This window comes from Ruditapes philippinarum, unplaced genomic scaffold (assembly GCF_026571515.1).
Source record: "Ruditapes philippinarum isolate M1 unplaced genomic scaffold, ASM2657151v2 ctg2483_1_1_1_1, whole genome shotgun sequence".
Lineage (NCBI taxonomy): Eukaryota > Metazoa > Mollusca > Bivalvia > Venerida > Veneridae > Ruditapes > Ruditapes philippinarum.
The window spans coordinates 156,129-180,499 of record NW_026865080.1 but is presented as its reverse complement, the minus strand read 5'-3'; the positions used below and the strand labels follow the sequence as shown (position 1 = coordinate 180,499).

Genomic DNA, 24,371 nt, shown 5'->3' with positions numbered 1-24,371 from the left:
GTTTTATTATCTGAGGGTTCTGAAGTTTTCTGTGTTTCACAAGCTTGATCAGCAATCTCTTCCCTGTCAGATAGTGCCCTTATTTTATGACAACCGTGTAATATTTAAGGGCACCGGATTGGTTTATATTAAAAGAAAGCAAGGCAACGGGCTGATTGTAGACCTGAAGTTCACTGCAACTCTAAATCAATCATATAGTTCTTTTGTTGAACAAAGCCACTTCACTGGAATCATTCAAGTTGTAAATACATATTAAAGGTATAAAATACAAAAATCTTGTTTATAGTTGCAATTGCAATCGTCAAATTTACCTTGCTTGATGCTGATAAAGCATTGTAATTATAGTTTGTTTTTAAGTTTTAAGATCAAAATAATATCATTTTACAGAAGTAAAAGGTACAAAATGTACTTAGATCCTGTCAAAACAACAAGGTTGGGAGGTTAAAAGGTATAAACTGCACTTACGGCCTTTTTAGCAATAACAGTTCAAAATAAATTGTGGTAAAAGGTTATAAGTGCAGTAATAGCCTTGTTCCTCTAAAAAGATTTTTGATGTTGCAGTAATTGTTACTGTTGCAAACTGTTGCACAAGCTTGATCAGCAATCTCTTCCCTGTCAGATAGTGCCCGTGAAATGTATGAATGCAGTATTCTGTCAAAGGAAAAAGGTGATAAAATCAGTTAAAACTCTTTTCCAATACAGATTCTTCAACAGCATGTGGAACAACAGGTCATAGATACACTTAGTACCTTTTACCCCTACATAATGTGTAGAAAATAAGTTATTTCAAAATACTTTTTAATGTTTTGTCCTTATAAGGATTGAATATTTCCATAATTTTTTCGTCAGACATAAAGGGCAATAAGTACATTGTAGAAAAAACACATGAAAAGTAATTTTCGACAAAAATGGCAGTTATAACCTTTTACCTTGGAACCTTCGATATTATGGTAAATATCATTAACATCTTTTTTTAAAAATAGCCAGCAACTTTTTAATAAAAGTTTTGTCTTACTTTAGGCAAATGTTTACCTGCACGGAGTTCCACATTTGTGTTCTAACGGCGACCCAGGGAAACCATCAACTCCAATCAAAATTGAGCTTAAACCAAATAGCGCAAAAACAGTAACTTTTCCAATCATACCTCTAAGGAACGGCTTGTATCCGGTGAAAATTTCCGCCATTACTACGGATATAGGAATTCCCTCTGTGGATGTTGTTGAAAAGAAACTTTATGTTGTAGTAAGTGGTCTATCTGTATTAATAATGAAACACTATAGGTCATGTACATACAGAAAACGCGACATCTGATGACTTTTATTGTCATGATCGATATTTTTAGAACTAGGTTTATCGCGAGTACTGTTCAAAACATAGGATAAATACGTACAAATTATGCAATTCAGATGAATTTGAAATATGATAATTTTAAAGCTGCGCCTTTTTTAACAAGGTCAATCTAAAGTGTTCTTCTAGTATCACGATCTTGTTTTAATGGATGTGATTATTGCTAAAAATAATGCCTACGTAATCGACATGCTCTAATTATCAAGAATCTAATAAAAGGGCAAAAAGGCATCACATTGTATTTAATTTGATCGTTTATAGTGTTATGAACATTTCACAATGTTTACAATGATATTATAAAGTGGTGTTTAATAATTAAACTTAAGAAACATAACTTAAATTCATTTCTTTATAGTCGGATTTAAAGGGTTAAATCTGATAAAGTTTGTTCTGTTATGTATCACCAGAATGAGGGCATAGAAGAAAAAGTGACAATTGTTGTGTGTTTGAATCCAATGAGACAGAAAGACGATTGTAAGAACGATAGGCGTGTACTTTATGACTGTAAGTATGTACAGCGGTACTTCTAATGTATCGTCAGGGGTTGTCATCAGAGATTCTGTGCAAATTTCATTGCCTCTTATAAACAACTTCAATAAAAGAATCTTCGGTATTCCTATTTTAACTTTGATTATGATAATAAGTAAATATAGTATATTTGTACAATAAAGCATTGGGAGAAACCAAATTTAATAGGACCTGTTTATTGGCAACGTCAATCATAGTGACTGTAGGTTACTTAAAGCGGAAAACAATGCAGAATGGAAAAATGAAAAGAAATAGGTTTCAATACAGGTTTATAACAAATGTCTCATTGGTAGGTCAAGTAAACCGTAAAATATTTTACTCTGAAACCCTTTAGTAGAAGTAGTAAGATAATAACAATAGTTTCATAAAAGTTAGGCAATTAATCATGATTAATTATGGCTAATGGTTGATTATAATAGATCATCTCCTACGCCCTATAGCAATCGATTAAATGGTATCTCATTAAAAAAAAACAATAAAATAAATAAGAAACGTTTTGTTACATAATTATTTATCTACTAACACCTCCTTTAAGTACAATATGCATCCATGACCGAGTGATTTTCATGTTGATAGTAAGTAAAAATGCAGTATAGGGGGTTATGTAGAATCTGTGTGTAGAGCTGCAAAAATCGTCATTTTGTCTTATAATTTCAGATCAAGCAAGTAAGGACTTACGACTGTATGAAATAGATCTAACGCTTCCGAGTAATAGTATTTCACAAACAGGAGCGGCTACGGCATATATCCAAAGTAAGCACTAAAAGGTTGACGAGAAATGTTCGTCTTAATACGCATAAAATTTCATCTGTAGATTTCTTACTTCTATAACAGCATAATCCGAAGTTATCTTTAAAATAAAATGAAAACAAAGCTGTCTACTAGTTTGTAATGGCCAGCGATTGTCTTTTATAACTATAACCGATTTATATATCGAATTGATATATAAAAACAACGAAGGAAAACGATCGGCAACATTTTTGTCAATTGACGTCATATGCTGTAGTTGACTTATTTATGATTATTGATAAAAGCGTTATGAACGCAACATTATATACAGATTAAATAAATGTTTGTAAAGATTTGGATAAAACCATGAAAACTTAATATATAGACCGAAATTTATTGTTTTAATGTTTACGTTGATTCCGCTAAATACGTTTGTTTTTGTCCTGCTTTAATATTTAGGACTTCAGAATAAAGGAGCAAGTCTTTACGTTCTCAAACGAAATTCATCAACACTTATATTTTAAACACGCGATTATAACTGTACAAATACCAATATTGATGAAAACGTGTTTGTAATATGATATCTGTATAAATAATTACAGGCAGTGTGATGTCAAATGTTGTCGATACGATAATTAAAGGCGTCGATTCTTTGTTTCAACACCATATTGGTTTCGGAGAACAGACAATTATACGGCTAGCTACAAATGTTTACGCCCTGACATATTTGAAGGAAACAAAACAAATGACAGCTGATATAGAAAGAATTGGATATCAACGGATAAGAGATGGTTTTCATTTTCTGTTGATTTGTATAAAATTGGGATTAAATTTTAAACAGACTGTAAACACAGCAAAAGAATGTCCTTAACGTTAATAAGTTTTATAGTTAACAAAAAAATTATTAGTGTTATTGGTTTCTAGAAAGAAGGTAACAATTATTATGGGATTGTTAGTTTCTCAAAGTAAATAGCATTTATTCATACTTCTTAAATAGTTTGTCATTTCACATATGAATTTATGATGGACATTTTTAATAGGTGTAAAAAGACAGGTTTCGCAATACAGACGTGCTGACGGGTCATATGTGTTTAAAGGAATCAGACAACCTAGCACTTGGTAACAGTATTCTTTGTTATATATGAATTATACTTATTTAACTAAATTCTTAAAAATGAAAAATGTCTTTATTATCGAAGAATGGGCGATATTTCTTTAATTATATGCCCATGTATTTGTGCAATAAGTCAACTATTGGCATTATAAAATCTCTTTTGCTATTCCTGCTGTAAATTAATATTAATGAATGCAATCGTTTAGAACTGTTTTAAGGCGCGCTTAGTAAGGGGTATTTGGGGTATTCATATCAATATTAATATATGTTTGTACATCATAGTGCCGAAATACTGTATGGGGCTTCTTGCGATATACGTTGCTCCCTTTTTCTTAAATAATCCCTTATGTCATCACACATGTCATATGTGTTATGTCGTTATGAAGAATATCTCAAGTGGCCATCTAATCCGATTTCAAGCGTGTGTCTAGTCCTAAATAAAGAATGATAGGATCTTCAATTATTTCAAAGGCTCACGGCATTTGTTGCGAAAGTGTTTTGTCAAGCTGACAAGGTTGTAGATGATGCTGTGGATATAGAGAAAGATTTAAAGCCTAGTATTGATTGGCTGAATAAACATGTGAATGCTGATGGATCAGTGACTGATAATATGCCTGAAAAACCAAGAGAAATGATGGTAAGATCGAACGTTCACATTTTTCTTTACCTAGTCTATAATTATAGCGAAGTAATAAGACTTATCACAACTTATTTCAAACTCAATATAAATATTAAAGGTGTATTTATCAATTGCTCGATATTATTTTATTTATTCTCACAAATATAAAAAACAATTGCCTAAAACCTTTAACTTTGCATATTTTATAATATATAAGAACATTATATCGATTTATAACTGGACTCATGTGTCAAATTTCGACTTTCATCGTCCATTAAAGTTTCTTTTACATTAACATGAAATAGATATTTCTTTCAAACAGGGACAAATAGGCGATGGAGAATCGTCCTTAACAGCCTTTGTACTGATCACGTTGCATGAATGTGACACTGCTTCTGGTGTAAGTTATATTTTTGTAATAAATTATCATTCTTTTCATAAAGCATCAATAGGAAATAATATATTACATTAAAGAATCCACATACTTGTATTCGTTTCAGCCTTTACTACCTATTTAAACTGCAACTCGCCTTTCAAAATTCAATTTTATTTAATTGCTCTCTCATTTGAGACATATATATTGTTAGAAATTGGGGACCGTACGCCGCTTTTCATGGAATTGCACAAATTTTGTCACATTAAGGTTTCCGTGATACCAGCCGTTTTAAGACATATGCGGATGATTCAATATTTCACGATTTCCTTTATAAAATGTTAAATTCTCCTTAACCCGGTGCTAGGGGGCGTGCACAGTTACTTGCACTTTCAATTACCTTTTATGAATAGGCAAATTCAAACTGAGCATGCAACATTTTCATGTCTGTTGTTTTTTTTATTGCGTTTTTAGGGATTCCGTTTCTATTTCTAATCTTAACTATTGAGAGTTTTGTTTCCAGTGGTCTATCTTTCAGTTCCTTTAAAAACTAGGTCAATGAAAAAATTCAGCTAGGTAAACCTGGCTTACCTGGCACGTGACTAACCCTGCGCGTAACGTTCATGCGTTCGATTATCGATTCATTTACCCTAAGATCATGTATATATATATGACCAGACTCAACGGAGCATCCAACATTTTCAATAATGCCCCTTTGGGCTTTATTTAGCTGAGGAATTCTTTTTTCACATCAGTGTTATTGCGCCATATAGGGGCCGCAATAGGCACCCGATACATTAACAAAATACATTTTTGATCCTTGAAGATCGTTCTGCACGACATAACCATGATGAAGTGATTTTTTCCTACTCTCTTCTTTCTCTGGAAAGGTGTTTCGAATTTTCCTATATGAATAATCCCTATAATATTTTGCCTGTTTTTCGATTTATTTTTAGACAATTTATCTGTTATATGCAGGCTTCAAAATCTTTGATGCCCTTTCAGAATTATGTTTTATTCAATTCCGCCAGTATTTGTGCATTTAGGGCGCACGCTTTCTTTTGCTTAGAGACGATACTTCGCTTATAAAAAAATGCCGTATGAACACATGATTCTTAATTCAACATTACAACATTTCCATGTTGAAATGTTGATTTCAGATTACAGCGGTCCTAGGGACTTGACCTGTATCATACAAATACCATTTCCGTCCATGCAAATCTTATTCAAACCGACCCTGCTACATTTTATATTTTGTCTTTTAGGATTTCAAGCAACATCTTTTACGACTTGCTCTAAATTTGTCTTATTGAGCGTTTTTTCTAAATGTCGTTGATTTGTCTCCTAGAATACAATTTAAAAAAAGGAAAAGATATGAAATATAATAGTAAATAGAGTAATCGAAATGACATTTAAATGACGTTTTCTTTTTTCTAGATTATAAGTACAATCGTCGACAGGTCAGTACAATACCTTGAGGGTCTATCGGAACGCAAATTAAAGAACAATCCTTTTCTTTTGGCCATAACCACTTATGCTTTATTATTGTCTGACAGTACAAAGACAAATACATTTGTGAAATACTTAAAAGACATAAAGAAAATTAATAGTGGTACGTTATATTTTCTTTTTTTCTTTCTTTAGTCAGAATATTACAATTCATATTTATTTATACATAATTAAGCTACTTGAGAATTAAAGTGTTAACAAAGCCTGTGGTTCAGAAAAACTTCAAACACGAGCTTTAAAAAAGCTGAGAGCATCTGTTGTCACTCCACTAAAACTTTTGTTAACTGAATCTGTGAAAATTGAATTATAATGTAGCCAAGTTTAAGCCTTATACAAAAAGCTGGTAGAGGTAAATAAGAAAATTCGATAATCTTAACTCGTAAAAAAATCAATTATTCTTTTGGTCGTTTACTTTAAACCAATTGTAAACCGCATGAAAAAAGTAACGAGCAGAATTACTAATTTACATCTTATGAATTACTCGTTGACAGCTGCTTGATTTAGATTTAAATCATTTCGTTCACTTCAAATAACTTGTAAATCACATGATATAAGTAAGGAGCAGCATTATTAATTACATGATATGAATAACTTATTGTCATCTGTTTAATATAGATTTAAATTTTTGAATCAAGAGCCCAAAAACTGTAGTGGTTGGATGGAGGGGAGAATTAGATTTTTTTGTAATATGATTTTTGAAATGCGTAAGATTTGGTAACACATTAAAGATTTATTAGTATGCTACAATCATATTGCATCAGAAGTACTCTTCTTTTTTTATTAAAACATTTCTCACTGATAGAACTCAATGTGTTGTTGACTATATTAGTAAATACATGTTGTTGTGTAACTTGTGGAGTTCAACAGGACAGTGTTCTAGGACAGTTAATGTTTTTGTATACATTAATGAAATTGAAAGTTATATCTCTTTAAAGATGTGAATACCACGACCACTATAATACAGAAAATCCACAGAAATTTTAAAGTAAAGCCATACAAAATGAGTTTCGTATTTTTCCAATCAATTTTTAGTTGTGCAAGAATATACTTACTAACCGCAAAGGTTAATGTCGTTTTCCTCAAACCACTTGTTACTCACAGCCTAGGGCTCGAATTCCGACATAGACTTTGCATTTTGTTATTTGATGAAGCTATCCAGCTAGCTTACGGACCATGGTTAGTTCTACTGAGGTGTCCGTTTGTGCCACACATACTGCGCAGAAGGGCACCTGAGGTCTTCCTCGAACGTCGCCATATGACCTATACTGTGTACACAGGTAAATATGCACCACATGTTAAACGTATGTGACGCACATGTTTTACATATGGTAGAAACATATGGTTTCTCAAAGAAAAATACCCAATATGTTTTACATATGGTGCACACCCATGTTTTTCATATGTTTTTCATATGGATACCAATTCGCTTGTTAAAACCGGAAATAAAGTTCATACATGTCGGTCATGCATACAGAAAGTATGTGTCAGGTACCAGTCCGAGGTGCATAATCTTATCAATCAGTCAAGCTCATTATTAATTTTCACCACGACGCATATAATTGTGTTCAACTGCACGCGTAAGTGAAACTATATATATGTATATAGTTATGCTTGTATAGCAATTTTCAAACATTGAAGAAAATGTAAAATATGTACTGCAAATATTTGTACATATAATATGTAATTATTAAAATATATGCACTCATTTCTTATTGACAAATTTGACTAGGACTTTATAGAAAATAAACTTTTTATTACCTCCCTTTATTAACATGAAATGTAAAATACAGTATTATTATTTTTAAAATGTAATATTATTTTTTATAAATAATGTGTTTTTGGAACTTACAAAATTGATAAATCTTAATTTCAGCATATAATTATGATATGATGGTCACTCCGTACGGGTCACTTCACTTCACTTCAAATTTCACTAAATAAAAAATAACATTTACAAAAGGAAAAAATCATGAATAAAAATGAATGGCAGACTATTCTCCCCCCTTACCATAAGTTCCTTTAAATGCATGAACCAAGAATCTTTTAAGAATTTATGTACAATCATTTAGAATCTTATAGAGACTGTAAAAAGTGTAAAGCTTGCAGAATATATTATACATAGATTTATCATATGAAAAACACATGAACGTTCACATATATTTAACATATGAAAACTTATTCATATGAAAAAAAAATATGATAATCATGAGTTTAACATATGTTTGTTGACACATGTTTTTCATATGGTCCTGTTTACATATGTTAATCTTACATATGAAAAACACATGTTCTTAAACACATGTTTTTCAAAACACATGAAACACATATGTTTTACATTTGAAAAACATATGGGGTACCAAACATACAGCAAACATGTGGTGCATATTTACTTGTGTACTGTAGGTGTGACGTAAAACCCAATAAAACATTTTTGTTGCATAATTCATTTAATTTAAAATTGAGATTATCTTATCGCACCCGTCGTCCCCATAATACATCTGAGCTCTTAATAATGATACATGGAACATTGATAAATTATCGTTTAATGACCATGTCAAATATGGTATTTGTAGAAGGTACATTCTGGGGAAACTCGGGAGGTAAACCGGCAAACGCCCATTCTGTAGAAACAACTTCATACGCCCTTCTTGCAATGTTGCATTCCGGGGATATGGAAACAAGTTCGTCGGTTGTAAGTTGGCTGACCTCTCAAAGAGATGGCACAGGTTCATTCAGAGCAACACAGGTAACTTTGATGCTGACATTTTCTTAAGCCAGCATACTGAATAATAAGTAAACTGATACTTATCATTATCACTCAGTTATCATAATCATAGAAAATGTTAAAAACTGAAGGTCTATTAGGCTCTTTAGAAAAGGATACGACTATTTTGCACCAGTCAATAGAATATAATTATAATTGTTTTTACCTAGATCATTATCATAAATTATATTATTAATACCAATATCATGATTATAATAATTGTCGGCATGATAATGATTACAATTATGATTATTAAAAAAGAAAAAGACAAAGAAAAAATGGTTATTTTATAAGTATTACTATTATTAGAGTACAATTCTTTTAATATAGTTAAAGTGGATAGGTCTACAATGGACATATTTTATTTATAATAAGTGTGTTATAATTTGATACAAAACAAGATAAATGTATCATTTGTATATTCTAACAATAATAATTCTAAGTGAGTTAGTATGAGCATTAATATTAGGAATATTAATATTATAGACCATTTTATTAACTGCTTTATTATTATATGTGATATTGGATCATGTACCTTACTCTTGCCAACATCACTTTACAATTTTGTCGGTGTTTGTTGCTATATTGAAATTATTTAAAACTAAATACATAATTACACAATATAATTACTTATTGCATTACATACCATCCAATATAGACCAATTCACTTTAAATCATTTTTTTACAAATTATTTGCACATACATTATTGAACGTTTTTGTCGACTGTCTAGGATACAGTGGTAGGCTTGCAAGCCTTGTCTAAATACAAAATAGCTACCTTTTCGCCTGTAATTGACCTCAGAATAACCTTATTAGCAGACAATTGGGTTGGAAGAGAGGTATACATAGACAAAAAACAAGGCGTTGTTCAATTCATTGTCCCAAATGTAAGTTATATACTTATAATTGTCATAGTACATGGCCGAGTGTTTTATGTCACTTATTTCAAAACACTTGCCCTTTTTCACCATAAGTTCCAATTTCGTCGAGAATTAAGTGTTAGTCGAACTAAGGAAGGTCGGTGGTCCTTCCCAAATGCCTTATTGAGCCTGAAATAATAATCAATGTTATAATCTCAATTACCACATACAATATTTGAAAACTTTAAAATGACTTTAACATATTTGATGTTAATTGTTTCTTAAAGAAATATAAGTCCGACAAAAACAAAGAAAAAGCAACAACATGTTACTGATTGCACTTTTAAGGCGAAATTTGTTTTATCTGGAATCATTCTGACGAGGATTTGTTACATTTCATCGATAGACTCAATAATTTTAATGGTACTTAAAAATAATTAAAATATTATTATTCTGAAGAAACAATAACACTTTTAGATGTAAAAATTGTAAATCATGATAATGACACTCTGTCTATTTCTGTCAAAGAAAATATGGCATTAACAGTTACCAGTACATTGAATTTTGATAAAGTTACGGTAGTTATTGCAAAACGGGTATTTCTTTCAGACAAGCAATTAGCTGCATTCCTTTCAGATAAGCTGAATACTTTTGTTTTGTATTCAAAACCAATAGTAATTCAATGTTATTTATATCACCATTGACTGTACAATGTACCTAAAACCGGTAAGGAATGAAAATGCAAAAGATATCGTTGTACCAGTTGTTAAAAGAAGATTTATTGAATTCATTTAAAAGGACCTCATAAATAAAAAAGATAGTTATAAATTGTATGTTACATTATGCCGCTTCTATTTAAAAGAATGGGTGAATAATCTGATTGATTGATTGATTGATTGGTTGGTTGGTCCGTCCATACTTACGTCTTAACTTACTTACTGAAAATATGTTCCGACAGAATAACGCGGAGCACGGTTTGTGTAATTGGCAATGGACATTGCCGTCGCCAATATGTGACCCTTCAACACATATTTTTGGTCAAATACCATGATCACAGTGACGTTTTCTTTGTAAAACCATTGTCCAAACAATCTCTAGAGAAGAAATAAGTATAAATTTATTGAATATAGGAAAAACATTACCAGAGTTCAGCTGGTGACTCCTATTGATTTGGGGATCAGTTGTACGAAATAGATAAATAAATAATTATTTTGGCAGGAATGCAGCATCCCTTTTATTTGTAGCTTGGAATATTAACATTATGTTAATAACTTTTGGAAGATAAATAAAATCTGCTGGAGGTCAAAGCCATATCTTATCTTTGACAGTATGTATACAGACGTAACATTTTTATGAACAAGTTGAAGTCTTACCCTGAAAAACTTGTGCGTCTTGACTAAATGCATGATCGGACACTTTTTGACAAGGAATTAATTCAAAGTTATCATGAAACCTATGATTATTTTATGTAACTTTTTAAATATAAAACTTGATTTTACATAAAAGGAGTATGTGTGTACATATCCTTGAGATAAGAAACAAAAATGGGACCCGAGTGTCCTAAAACGTATTCTATAGTTTAAAGTTCCTTTTTTTTACTTTGAATATAAAAATTAAATAAATTAATGTATATATTTACTAAATATAAGACAAATAAAGTTAATTAAACATATTTAATAGTTGCATAAAAGGTTTATTAGAATCTTATGTTTCATATACAGATACCTGTTGAAACTGGAAACAACACTCTTTCGGTTGTAGTCAAGGGTAGCGGAAGTGCAGTAATGTCAATTGATCTCCGTTATAACAGGCCAGCCACTGAAGAAGAATTGTGTCCCTTTACCATCACTGATATTGATGTTCAAGACGTCGAAGATATACCGATTGATATCAATTTGGCAAAAGAAAGGTATTAAATAACATAAACCTGTACGTTGTTTTTTGTTGTTTTTGTTGTTGTTGTTTTTTTTTGTTCTCTTTTTTTGTTTAATTAGTTGAACCTGTTTCGTAATATATTTGTATAAAGTACAATTTATCTTGCTCTGGAAAGGAACTTAATCAGAACACAAAGTTAACATTTTTTGTTTCTCCAATCCAACTCCGATATATTTATCCAACTCCGATTAATATATTTTTTATGTTTTTGTTACCATAAGTTACCCATTTCTTTTTTTCCCATTTAAAAGTAATGATTTTGATTAAGTTGTATACATGTGGTAACAACCCTACACACTTATCACTTTTTTCCAGATATTTAAAATGAAATGATTAAATTTTAGATGGAGAATGAATTTCTTAAGGACGTTATAGTTACAAGGGGTAACTAAATTTATGAATTTTCACATGATTGTTCAAGTTCATTATGATTGAATAACTTTTTGGACATGTCTTTATCATTTTATTACTAGCATAAACTTATTGTTTAAAGGTTCTTTTAGGACTTAATTGTTTTAATCTACAGTTATTAATGTAATATTTAGCATGTACTATTATTTTATTTATAACTTTATTAAGATGTGTATTACCACAATATATATCCAACTGACTCAAAGTTTTAATTTTATAGCTGCATCTGTTATTATATAACATGTAGTTTTCCAAATATGACGTGTTACATCACAGTCATTAAAAATGAATCCTTGTTTTTTTCATTATGGCAAGTGAACAATTATTGTCATTTATTATAATTATTGATTTTCTTAAGCAAATATTTTGATGCAAGAATTATATGGTTTGGTCTAATCTAAAATCGTGTTAATTTTGGGTCATTTGTATATTTGTAAACAATATTATATAAAGAGTTCTTTTTAATTTACATTCCTGAAGTCATTTTGCCATTTCGGATACTGCTTTTCAACCTGCATTGCTATATAAATAGGACTGCATCCTGTTTAATCAATATTAATTATACTTATAGGATTCGAAATAGCTACATTATATTTATGTTGTTTTGGTAAATCTATAACATTTTCTTTTATTAAAATTCTTATGCTGAAGCTACTTTACCTCTATATTCTAAAAAAGTTAGTTCTTATATTAAATGTTGAGGAAAATTCATCATGGGTATAAAACTCCCCACCCCCATAGTTAATAGGATCTCTTATATAAAGAATACCACATTTTATCCATCTATGTAATCAAATACTAGAGTTTTCAATTTAAATTATACCGTAAGTTCACAAAATAGTACTGATTAGTAGAACTTAGCTTTGAATTCATGGAAAACGTTTTATAACTATAAATTACATTTTTCCAAAAATGATTAATGTCTTAATGTAAATTATTTTGGTCCTAATATTTTCTGTTCCAAATTTATACGTTTGTTGTATGAAAGGGTAAGTTCCTTCAACCAATTGACAGTATTTGTTATTTGAGTTCAAACGGCTTCTGGGTCATGTAGCATTTAAAGCATTTAAAGCATGGTCTATCATATTTAATCCTCCAAATTTATATTCTTGAGTTATCATACGTCTTTCGACTTAATCTCTACCATCATTCCATAGAAAATTAAAGAATGTGTTATGTATTTGATTGATTTTGATCAAAGGTGTATTCGGTATACTTAATATGAGGGGGTTCAGTTTTGCTAGGCGCAATGATTTTTTACGACTAGTTTACCAATTTAAGAAATAATCGTTTTGACCAGTTTGCAAATAGTGTTTTTTTTCTTTTATTTTAAAGTCACTGTCAAATTCTACTGTTTTCTTTACATCAGAAGAAAGTTTTACAGCATGCAAAACATTATTAATCCAGTGAAGGTTATATTCAAGACATAAATGTTGCTTCTGTTTTTATTTGTGCCAAACCAAACCACATTTGTTTTTGCCATGTTTAAATTAAGTCCTGAAACTCAGCAATGTTGTATAAGAGAAATTTCTGTGCCATCTAAGAATAAAATAAACTAACGCTATCTGCATTTTGAGGAATTTTATACTTAATTCCATTCATCTTGATTCTTTTGATATAACTTGATTTGTCCTACAAGTGTTAAAAGTATTTCAGCACATATAATGTACAAGTACGGAATCACCTTAATGACAACCCTTCTGAAGTGAGAACCGACATGATATATGTCCATTAACGATAACACAGGAATCTGTATTTGTGTAAAATAATGTAATTTAAGACCTTTTTATGGACAAAATTTAACTCGATGACCTAGTGCTTAAAATTCCTTGAAATAGTATCAAATGCAGCTGCAAAATGAATCAAAAGTAATAACCCTGGAATGTTATTCTTCTCAGAGTTTAATAATAAATCATAAAGTATTCTAAATGTCATTAGCATGCCTGAAAAACACCCAGTTTATCGAGGATAATGCAAGTTTGTATGACACTTTTAGAGAAGAGATAGGTCTCAATCTTTTTTCAAATTTATCAAACACAATTTATCACTGTTTCCGTTAGGAATACAAGTTTAAACTCCTTGTCTTTTAGTATCAGAAATTTTTCCTATATAGTCTGCATAATTAACTAATGTAACAAGTTAAAGCCCGATATCTTTCCAAAAAAAAAATTCAACAGTTAAACCATCATTTCCGGGGCTTTTTTGACATTCGTTTCAAAGAATTTAACATTTCATTATATGTTAATTCACCCCCAATTGATAGCTAATAATTTTCAGACATTTTAGGTACGAGGATTGATCACAAAGTTCTTGGCCAGATGTACTTCCGGTAGTCAGAGAACCCAAAAAATGGTCTTATATTTCAATATAATCGCCCTCATGTGCTTCAACTTGTTTAACCCTTTAAAATAGAACTCTCTATTTTGGTCCTCAAAGAACTCATTGACTGCCTCCAAATAGAAGAATATGGGAGATGGGGAAGAATCTTAAAACCGCAGTCCGTAGTAGAAGCCATCGCAACTTGGGATGTGTGAGCTGGCGTATTGTTGTGCAGGAGCAGATTTCTTGACATCGAGAACTTTTTGATCATACCTCGTATGTAAGACCCTCCCCCCTCCCAATAAGATCTTCTTTGGATATGTTTTCTACTTCAATTGCTTTGCATAAATCTTTAATATTTTTTATACTTCAACCAAAATTTCTTCTTGAATCCATATTTTGATATATGTGAATTCATAAATTTTGAGACATACGAGGTATGATCAAAAAGTTCTCGATCCAATATACCTCTAGCCACAACACTGACATTTACACGCGATACGAAACCGATATCTGATTAAATATTACTGACCGAGTTACACGTGGTTTTACACACATTAAGTAACATAAAACACTTTGATCAGTAGAAGGGTGTGTCATTTAAACCAAATGGAGAAAGTTGAAATTGAACCGTCATTACGTACCTCTGTGAGAAAGGATGTCCCCAAGGAAGTCCATGAAGACTTCATGGATACACTTGGGAAGGAGTCCCCTCCCTATAGCTTTGTGCAAAAAGATGATGGGCGGCCTTGGCGTCTAAAAGAGGCCACAAACGATGAAGTTGCCGCAGCTGTGCACGATCTGGTTATGTGCAACAGAAGACGAGACCTGCGAAGCATTACAAGGGAAGTGGGTATAAGCTTTGATTCAGTTCGAGCAATTCTGACTGATTTCTATGGCATGTCAAAATTTGCAGCTTGATGGGTCCCAAGACAGTTGACTGACGACCAGAAACGGACCAGGCCTGACAATTCCAGATATATCTTTTCTCAATACAAGAATGAACCTGATTTTATCTACCGGATCGGAACTCAGGATGAAACATGGGTCCATCACTTCGATCCATAATCCAAAAAATAGGGCATGCAGTGGAAGCACCCTAACTCATCCCCTCCGAAGAAATTCAAGAGGATTACATCAGCAAGGAAGATGATGGCTTCAATTTTCTTTCAATAGTCAGGGGATAATCATGATTGGCGAGGTTGTATCATTAACGATATCATAAACGATACGTACTATGCAGACGATTTGGGACGTCTATGTCAATAAATCGTGCATAAAAGAAGGGGCAAACTGACTCAAGGCGTTATGCTCCTACACGACAATGTGCCAGCTCACACATAACAAGTTGCGAAGGCTGCTGCAACTGACTGCTGCTTCGAAATTCTTCCCCATCCCCCATATTCTTCAGACTTGGTCCCTTCTGACTTCTCTACCTGTTTCAGAAACTAAAAACCAAGCTTCGTGGTAGACATTTTGGAGGAATTAAGGTATCATGGAGGTGGTCAATGAGTTTCTTGAGAACAAAAATAGAGAGTTCTATTTTAAAGGGTTACACAAGTTGGAGCACAGGTGGGCAAAGTGCATTGATGTAGAGGGCGATTATATTGAAAAGTAAGAGCAATAATTTGGTTCTCTGACTACCGTAAGTACATCGGGCCAAGAAATGTTTTTGACCAATCCTCGTACATGAAGTTTCTGTTTTCAAGGATGCACTCATATATTGTGGGTTTCTTTTCTTCAAGTATCCATTTTGACTTTTGATCTTATGAAATGACCTTCCATTTCTTTCTTTCTCGAATTTAGAAAAACTTTGATTTTTGGAATTTAGCAATTTATTATAATAAGTTTTTTGTCTTTTTCAAATCATTTTAAATTATACTTTGATATCAATGAAAAAACTTTGTTACGTGCACTTAGGTTATTCACTTGCAAATACCTACAAGAATCATTATTTGGATTTGGATTATAAATATTAACAAGAGATATTTTTTGTCACATTTACTACAATTGAGTATAAATAAATTTCCTTCAAGATCTTTTTCAATACTGATCATCATTATTGATAAAAATTGCAACACAAAGTGATTTACTATTCAAATGTTAATAATAAGTTCCATATCCCACTGTTTACGAAAACTTTTTAATTCGTATACCAACCTAGATCATTTTCCGAAACTGTAATGAATATAACTCCAATCTGAGAAAATTCAATATCTCTTTATTGCACAGATTCAATTTCTGTAAGAAAATCAAATAGATCTTTAAGTTTTGAATACATATAAAAAATACCCCGATATACATGTCCAGTTTATAAAAAAAAATATTTTTTATTACTGGCTTTCAGAAACTGTGACGTATGTGGCAATTGTGATTCGGGTGATTACGCCTATTATGATGACGTTAATAGCGATTATTTTGGAGACCAGCCAGATATAGATCCCAGGGAGAAAAGTACTTTTGGAAGGAAGAAAAGATATGTTTACCGTCGCTTCCGAGCAACTGTTAAACTACAGTGCATTCGTTTCAGTGTGAGGTAATTGTTTCTGTACATAAAACAGATAATAAGCTGGAGGTAAAATAAGCATCACATTTTGTCCATATATACAAATAAAGATCATTTCCAGTATGAGGTAATGAAATGTTAAGTTATCGGGAATTTAATTTGACTGAACATTATTTATTACAAAATGACGGTATTAATGTTATGCTATGTAAGTTTTAAGACAGACAATGTTAAAGCCAAGTGACAACTCTTCTAAGCTGAAAAGCAAACCGGTGTCCTTCTGTGTTTTAATACATACACTGTTATTTTTGTGTCGCCTTGAAAAGGGCGACATATAGGGGTTACTTTTGTCGGCGGTGTCGGCGTTGTTGTCGGCATCGGTGTCGGCGTCCTCTTAAGCTTGCCCGGAGCATAAGGCAGTCATTATCAGTCAGATTGACTTCAAACTGGGTATGCATGCTTCTTATAATGACCCGAAGTACACTGCACAAGAACCAGTACTCTGCACTTCTTAATTTGTTAGTTATTGCCCTTTGTTAATTTACATATATTTTTGTTCGGGCCACTTTTCCTGATGTATAAAAGCTATGGACTTGAAACTTCATAGGATGATAGATCTCATTAAGAAGAAGTGCAGTGCACAAGAACCGGTACCCTGCATTTCTTATTTTTTTAGTTATTGTCCTTTGTTAATTTTATACTCAATTTTTGTCGGGGCCATTTCTCCTAAAGTATAAAAGCTATGGACTTGAAACTTCAGAGGACGATAGAGCTCATTTAGAAGAAGTACAGTGCACAAGAACCGGTACTCTGCATTTCTTATTTCTTTTTATTTATTGCCTTTTGTTAATTTTCATACTTTATTTTTGTCCAGGCCATTTCTCCTAAAGTATAAAAGAGATGGACATGAAACTTCATAGGATGATAGATCACATTAAAAAGAAGTGCAGTGCACAAAAACCGGTACTCTGCATTTCTTATTGTTTGAGTTATTGGTCTTTGTTAATTTTCATACTTTATTTTTGTCCGGGCCCTTTTTCCTTATGTATTGAAGCTATGGTCTTTAAACTGCATAGGATGATAGATCTCGTTGAGAAAAAGTGCAGTGTACAAGAATTGTCACTTCTTGTTTTTGACTTATTACCCTTTATTAAGTTTCATACTTTATTTTTGTCCGGGTTATTTCTCATAAATTATAAAAGCTATAGACTTGAAACTTCATAGGATGATACATCTTATTGATTAGAAGTGCAGTGCACAGAAGCTGCAGCTCTACACTTCATATTTTTTGAGTTATTGCCCTGTGATAATTTCCATATTTCATTTTTGTCCTGGCCATTTTTCCTAAATTAAATTGTTCACAAGGCGACACATCCGACTCGCGGAGTTCTAGTTTTTTGGAACATTAACTTTATGTATTTGGCAAGCAGTATTACCTAGCAGACAACTACACATGTTATAAACAATTATGATTAATAATAACGATTTAAATAACAATTTATGATTTGTTACATTTACTAATTTTTGAGCACGCCGAATGCTCCAGCGGAAATCATGAACATTTCACAGGCAAATAATCATAAGGTTGTTGAAAGTTTATTTATTTCTCCTCAAACAAGTTTTACCAAAGTAAATAATATAACTTTAATTAAAGTTTAATTAACTGTTATATTTGAGTTATGTTCCTAGTATGGTTTTCCGAAGCGCCATTTGTAGCATACGTTTTATACTTGTGTATTGAATTGATGTCATATTAATTATATTTTGAAGTGCTAAGAGTGATAAAACATATGGCATGTCTATTGTGAAGTTTGGACTAGAGACTGGTGTTGAAGTGGTCAAGTCTGATTTAGATAAGGTAAATATTTTACACTTATTGAACATAAAGTACTGCACATGCTTAATGCCAGCGGTCATGACTGGGGTTGCATTTTCAATTGTCTTTGTAGATCAAGCCAGATATGTTCAACTTTAAAATTAAATGAATGGCTTGTAAATTAAAATTTATAACGGTAATGATTTTTTTGGAATTGATAATACATGTATTCATATACATGTACATATGTAGAATGTGGATGATGTTTTGGATCTCCGAGAGCATGTTATAAAGGTCATAAAAATGCAACTTTGAAATTTATTATGTTCAGATTGAATTTCTTTTCAATGTCATTTACAATGTGAACATTTACAATGTGAACGTGATCCTTGTGGCATTTTCTTGAACGGAATGATTTTTTTGTTTAATATCTCCTTTCTAATTGCAGCTCGTTGCTGATAAAGCAAACATAGCATATTACGAAATGCCATCAGATGGCAAGGGTTTTATTCTGTTCTACTTACACGAGGTTTGTGCGAATTTGTTTTGTTGGTTTTGCTCACCAGAGCTTTCTCGCATATTCTGTCGTTACCTCATCTGTTATTTGATATTTCTCTACATATCTCCAAGCAAACTTAAAAAATATACTTTGGATTGTACCCTGCTAAAGTTATTATCTTAATTACCTTACATAAATATACATTACCTAGGTTTGATTTCAAAGAAAATCTTTATGATATAAAATGTTCTATATGGTTACATAGAACTGGATCTACAGACACTTTACTGAAACTATGCGATACAATAATTTTGAGCCATCTATAATGTGCAAGCCTATATTTCTAGTATAATTTGGAGAAAGGTTCTAAAGTCATCTTATTAAAAAGCCTTTTTGTTTGACTAAAAATATTAATTTAGCTTTTAAATACTGTCTTTACCAAAACTTAAGAAATACAGAATCCTTTTCTTAAGTTCCAAAATATTTGAATATTTTGTTATTTCATTTGTATAAAATGTTTTATTTATATATCAACTTGTATAAAAAATCTTTTTTCTCTTTTTCCTATTCATGCTAAACTATTATTTTCCTGTGTGTGTTAAAATAATGTCATTCATCTTCATATTCCTTATTTAATTTTTTTACCAGATTTCTTCTAGCGAGACAAGATTCATATTCCGATTGAAGGATAACTTTGATGTAGAAATTAGTTCCAGACAGCCATCTTCAGTTTATGTATACGACTACTATAATCCAGGTATTCATTAGTATGAAACAAAACTCAAATGTGAAAATAGACGTGAGTAAAAAGAAAGGAAATACTGTCGTTAGGCATCATTTCCAGATACATGCCCTGCAATGAGCATAAAGTGCATAAGAATATTGGCTTTTCTAAATCGAAGCAGGCTGATAATTCTTCATAATGATTTTATTTTCAAGCATTTTAGTATTGATTGACTAGACTAAGGAAGTTGAAATTCGGTATATTCCATCACAATCTATCTAAACAAATATTGTAGATTTCAGTATTATATTTATTGAAATATCTTATATATAGGCTTGGACATTTACCTCATTTAATTTTATTTCCCCTTGCTATTATGTGATTATATCTTATATCGGTTACCATATAAATTCAAAAGTTCAACATGTAAAATTCAAAAGTGTTTTCCCTTCAGAAAAGCATTGTACTAAGCTTTATGGTACAGGTCCAGATAGAGGCAATAGTTTCTCATATCAATGTGACAGAAACAAGAAGGAATGTGCATGCGTACAGAGTAAGTTTTGTAGATTAACATTTCTTGTTTATAATTCGTTTGTTTTATTATCTATTTCCAAAACATTAGAGCGCGGTAACACGAAAATGCGTTACTTACGATCAGCGTTATACAATGTACACGTTAATTATATCATTTTCCTCATCTTTTCACTTTGCATAACTCTGTTTGAATTTATTGTCAATTACACCAATAAAGAGAACAAAAACAACAGCATTGAGAACCTCAATGTTTAGAAGTGACTGATCAGTCACCACACACATATTGAACGTTTTCATTATTTTGGGCTTTGTAGAGGGTCACTTTATTGTTATCAAATCCGAGTCAAAAGTACTGCGTGCTATGTATTATATCACAAATTAACTAGAACATAAAAAACTCATACTGTTTTTTTTAAGTTAAAAAACCCAACAACACCTTAGTAGTAAAATAAACTTAAACTTTAAGAATGCGCGTTTTGTTACATCTTCCTCGCTTTAATACACCACTAAATTTTATCATTCAAGGGCCCGCTCAAGCGGTCACTATACATTTCGTTTGACTTCTTACGTCAACGTGAATATCTCATGATTAAAAGACGCACTGACACTTATAAATTTAAAATAAAAACCTGGAATAATCACCACTTTTGTAGAAATATTAGGAACATAAGATAAGGCTTATTGTTTTTATTTAGATATATGTGCTCAACCAGTGGAAAAAGAAATTGAACTGTTAGACAAGAGACGGCGGAAACCTGCTCTAAAGTTGTACAAATACGCATGTAATACGGATAAGGCAAACTATGGTATGTAAAGGATCAATTAGCCCTTTCGCTGCCAGAGGGTTAGTGTTTTATTGATCACCTATTTGCCAGAGGTTTTTCTAAGAAATTACTATATTATTAATTAATATAATTATTATTATTATTTGTTATTAGTATTATAATAATTATATGTTTCCAAATATGCAAGTATAATAATAATTATTGTTAATGGTATAACTGTCTTTATATTTATTATTATTTTTATTATTATTATTATTAATTTATTATTATTATGATTATTATAGAAACGGCAAAAGCCGTCCATATGGCAAATACGCCGAAAATAACAGGGACGGCATAAGCCGTCCCTATGGCAGTGAAAGGGTTAACACTAAATGTAAGAGCTAACTATCGCCAGTTAAGTGAAATTTACCACTGTCAATTAACTTTAATGGTTCTATTGTCAAACTAGCACATTGAATGACCATTTCTATTGGCCAAATTTCGAAAATGTGTGATGTTAATGCTAAACCATGAGTCCACCCAAACAAGCATATCAAGGAGGAAGTTGTTCAAAGAATACAATGAATAATAATTAGAAATAAAAATTGCTCACCAAACTGACGTTAAGTGGGAATATTATAAGCATGCCAGGCGATGGTTGTCTTCAGGTTTATTTCGGAAGGTCAAACCTGGTACAGATAGATTTTACCTACACTTTACTATTTATATTTTACTCACCACTGTTAATCATCACATCTAGTTGTAAAGGATAAGGTATTGAGAAACGGAATCCCTAAAGAACGCCCAAACTCCCCAAAAGTATAATCTAATTTCATACAGTCATGTTTAATCTCATATAATTTTTTAGAATAGTTAGACTCTAGCAATATTTTTATGATCACCCGACGGCATAAATATTCATTTATTTACATGTTTGTAACAAATAACTTGAGATACATGTATTTTCATTAATTTTATCAGCTGTAGTTGTAAGGATAAACGAAGTAGACTTTGATGTTGCAACACAAGACAAAATTGCAAGAGGCACAGTGATGACCAGTTTGAACCAAGGTATTTATACTTAATTTTCATGTTTCTTTTTCTTTCGGTTCTTACAATAAGATTGCTCATCGTCCGTCTTACTGACGGTCAGTCTGAGTTCCCTACTTTAACATCGATGAGCGAGTGTATGTTTAATTATTATGTTAAAAGGTTCATTCTGTATAAAATATACATATGTGGTGAAAAATTGTTTATTACACTTGTGTGGGTTTAAAGATCTCAAAAGAACCCTCATTGGTGAGAACGTCTGGCTATCTATCCGAAAATACTGGATCATGCAAATATTTGTAAGTGCTTGAAACTTGAATAACGGATAAATATCTATAAGGAAAGTATGTACATTGTTTGTTCTTACGTTGAGAAATGTTGAAAAATGATGTTATCATTTTGAAATCCTATGTACTCGTACATAAGCATGAAACTTGTAAATGTATCATGGCCAAGGAGTCTTATCTTTGATTTCACACAAATATTCGTTCATTATATAAAAAAAAAACTAAATTCTACGTGAAATTCATTGAATTGTTTTAAAACCTGTCACTGTATATTGGCAATTTAAACGGAATAATTGGTGTTATTCTTTGTATGTGCCATAACTCCATTATGTATTATGTCCCATATCATTTTGTAAAGACTGTTCATTGATCTTCTATTTTTAAACAATTTTTTTTTTGAACATATACTGAAAAACTGTTTTCAAATGCGTCTATAAGACATATTTCTGAATTTATATAAATTATTTATTCCCGTCTTATGAAGTTAAACAAAATATTCCCATCAAGAATTTCATAAATTTCTACTTGAATTTTAAAAAAGTTATCAATAGTTATTTCAAAAAGTGAATGAACTGTGTTTTTTGTTTGTTCTTTGTTTAATGAAACACATTTAGATATTTGTTTTAATATATATGTAAGTTTTACCAATTGTGTCTAAGACTTATAATATATCAAAATTCAAAAGCATTTATCAAGTTTCTTCATGCAGAAACATGCGGGGCGTCCGTGGCCGAGTGGTTAAGGTCGTTGACTTCAAACCACTTGCCCCTCACCGCTGTGGGTTCGAATCCCGACAGGGACTTTGGATTCTTTCATGTGAGGAAGCAATCCAGCTAGCTTACGGAACGTCGGTGGTTCTACTCAGGTGCCCGTTCGTGCCTGAAATACGGTAATGCACGGAAGGGCATCTGAGGTCTTCCTCCACCAGTAAAGCTGAAACGTTGCGATATGACCTATACTTTGTCGATGTGACGTAAAACCCAAAACAAACAAAGCAGAACCATGCACATGCTCAAATCAATTTGTTTCTTGAATTATGGTCAGCATACGGTTGAAAAGGTTTCGCTACGCTTGAAGTACATGTATTCTACTGACCGCTAACAATTACTTGAACACATAAAGTTCACTTGAAAATGTCGTAAACGTAAAGGCAAATGTTAACATGGGTAACATACTATGTATGTATGCTTTCGAAATCTAAACATTAGTAACCATAACAGTCTGCGACGGACAAAGCATACATCGTTGTTAAAAAACTGGTTTATATTATAAGAGGCCGCTTTACTCATGATTATAAGCAGTTCACCGTATGTTCATTTTAAACACAATCAAAAGCTTTGTACGTAAAATATTTTCAACAGACATAACGCTTACCAGGGTTTGTAAATAAACATTAGTTTTAACTTTTACTTATACACTTTTTCGCGCGAAAATTGACCATCGGTCTTAACGTGATTTTGTTACATCTTGCCAGAAGTTAAAATATTCCAGTACGTTTTAACTGACGTTAAAATTTTTCTCTCGTATTTTTTTTCTCTTTTCTCTCCTGAAACTAGGAAACCCAAAGATAAATGCATTTTGCATATAAAGTTTTTTTGGTCTTGACAAAAACATGAAAACAAATTATTTATATTATAAATACATGTATAAGGTTGGTTAAAGATGAGAAATGATCAAGC

The 24,371-nt window shown here is 31.6% G+C and overlaps 1 protein-coding gene across 1 annotated transcript in view; it reads left to right on the top strand.

The window, feature by feature from the left end:
• Positions 1 to 24,371, top strand: part of LOC132727739 (complement C5-like) — a 60,282-nt gene that overhangs the window by 27,282 nt on the left and 8,629 nt on the right. The window contains exons 21-38 of the mRNA XM_060713308.1: positions 1,021 to 1,242; positions 1,755 to 1,851; positions 2,533 to 2,628; positions 3,207 to 3,395; positions 3,645 to 3,723; positions 4,190 to 4,355; positions 4,660 to 4,737; positions 6,148 to 6,322; positions 8,793 to 8,965; positions 9,716 to 9,871; positions 11,566 to 11,753; positions 16,857 to 17,045; positions 18,786 to 18,873; positions 19,280 to 19,360; positions 19,979 to 20,087; positions 20,509 to 20,607; positions 21,284 to 21,394; positions 22,337 to 22,426. Of these exons, the coding sequence (XP_060569291.1) occupies positions 1,021 to 1,242; positions 1,755 to 1,851; positions 2,533 to 2,628; positions 3,207 to 3,395; positions 3,645 to 3,723; positions 4,190 to 4,355; positions 4,660 to 4,737; positions 6,148 to 6,322; positions 8,793 to 8,965; positions 9,716 to 9,871; positions 11,566 to 11,753; positions 16,857 to 17,045; positions 18,786 to 18,873; positions 19,280 to 19,360; positions 19,979 to 20,087; positions 20,509 to 20,607; positions 21,284 to 21,394; positions 22,337 to 22,426 (2,386 nt within the window). The remainder of the gene's footprint in view (positions 1 to 1,020; positions 1,243 to 1,754; positions 1,852 to 2,532; positions 2,629 to 3,206; positions 3,396 to 3,644; positions 3,724 to 4,189; positions 4,356 to 4,659; positions 4,738 to 6,147; positions 6,323 to 8,792; positions 8,966 to 9,715; positions 9,872 to 11,565; positions 11,754 to 16,856; positions 17,046 to 18,785; positions 18,874 to 19,279; positions 19,361 to 19,978; positions 20,088 to 20,508; positions 20,608 to 21,283; positions 21,395 to 22,336; positions 22,427 to 24,371) is intronic.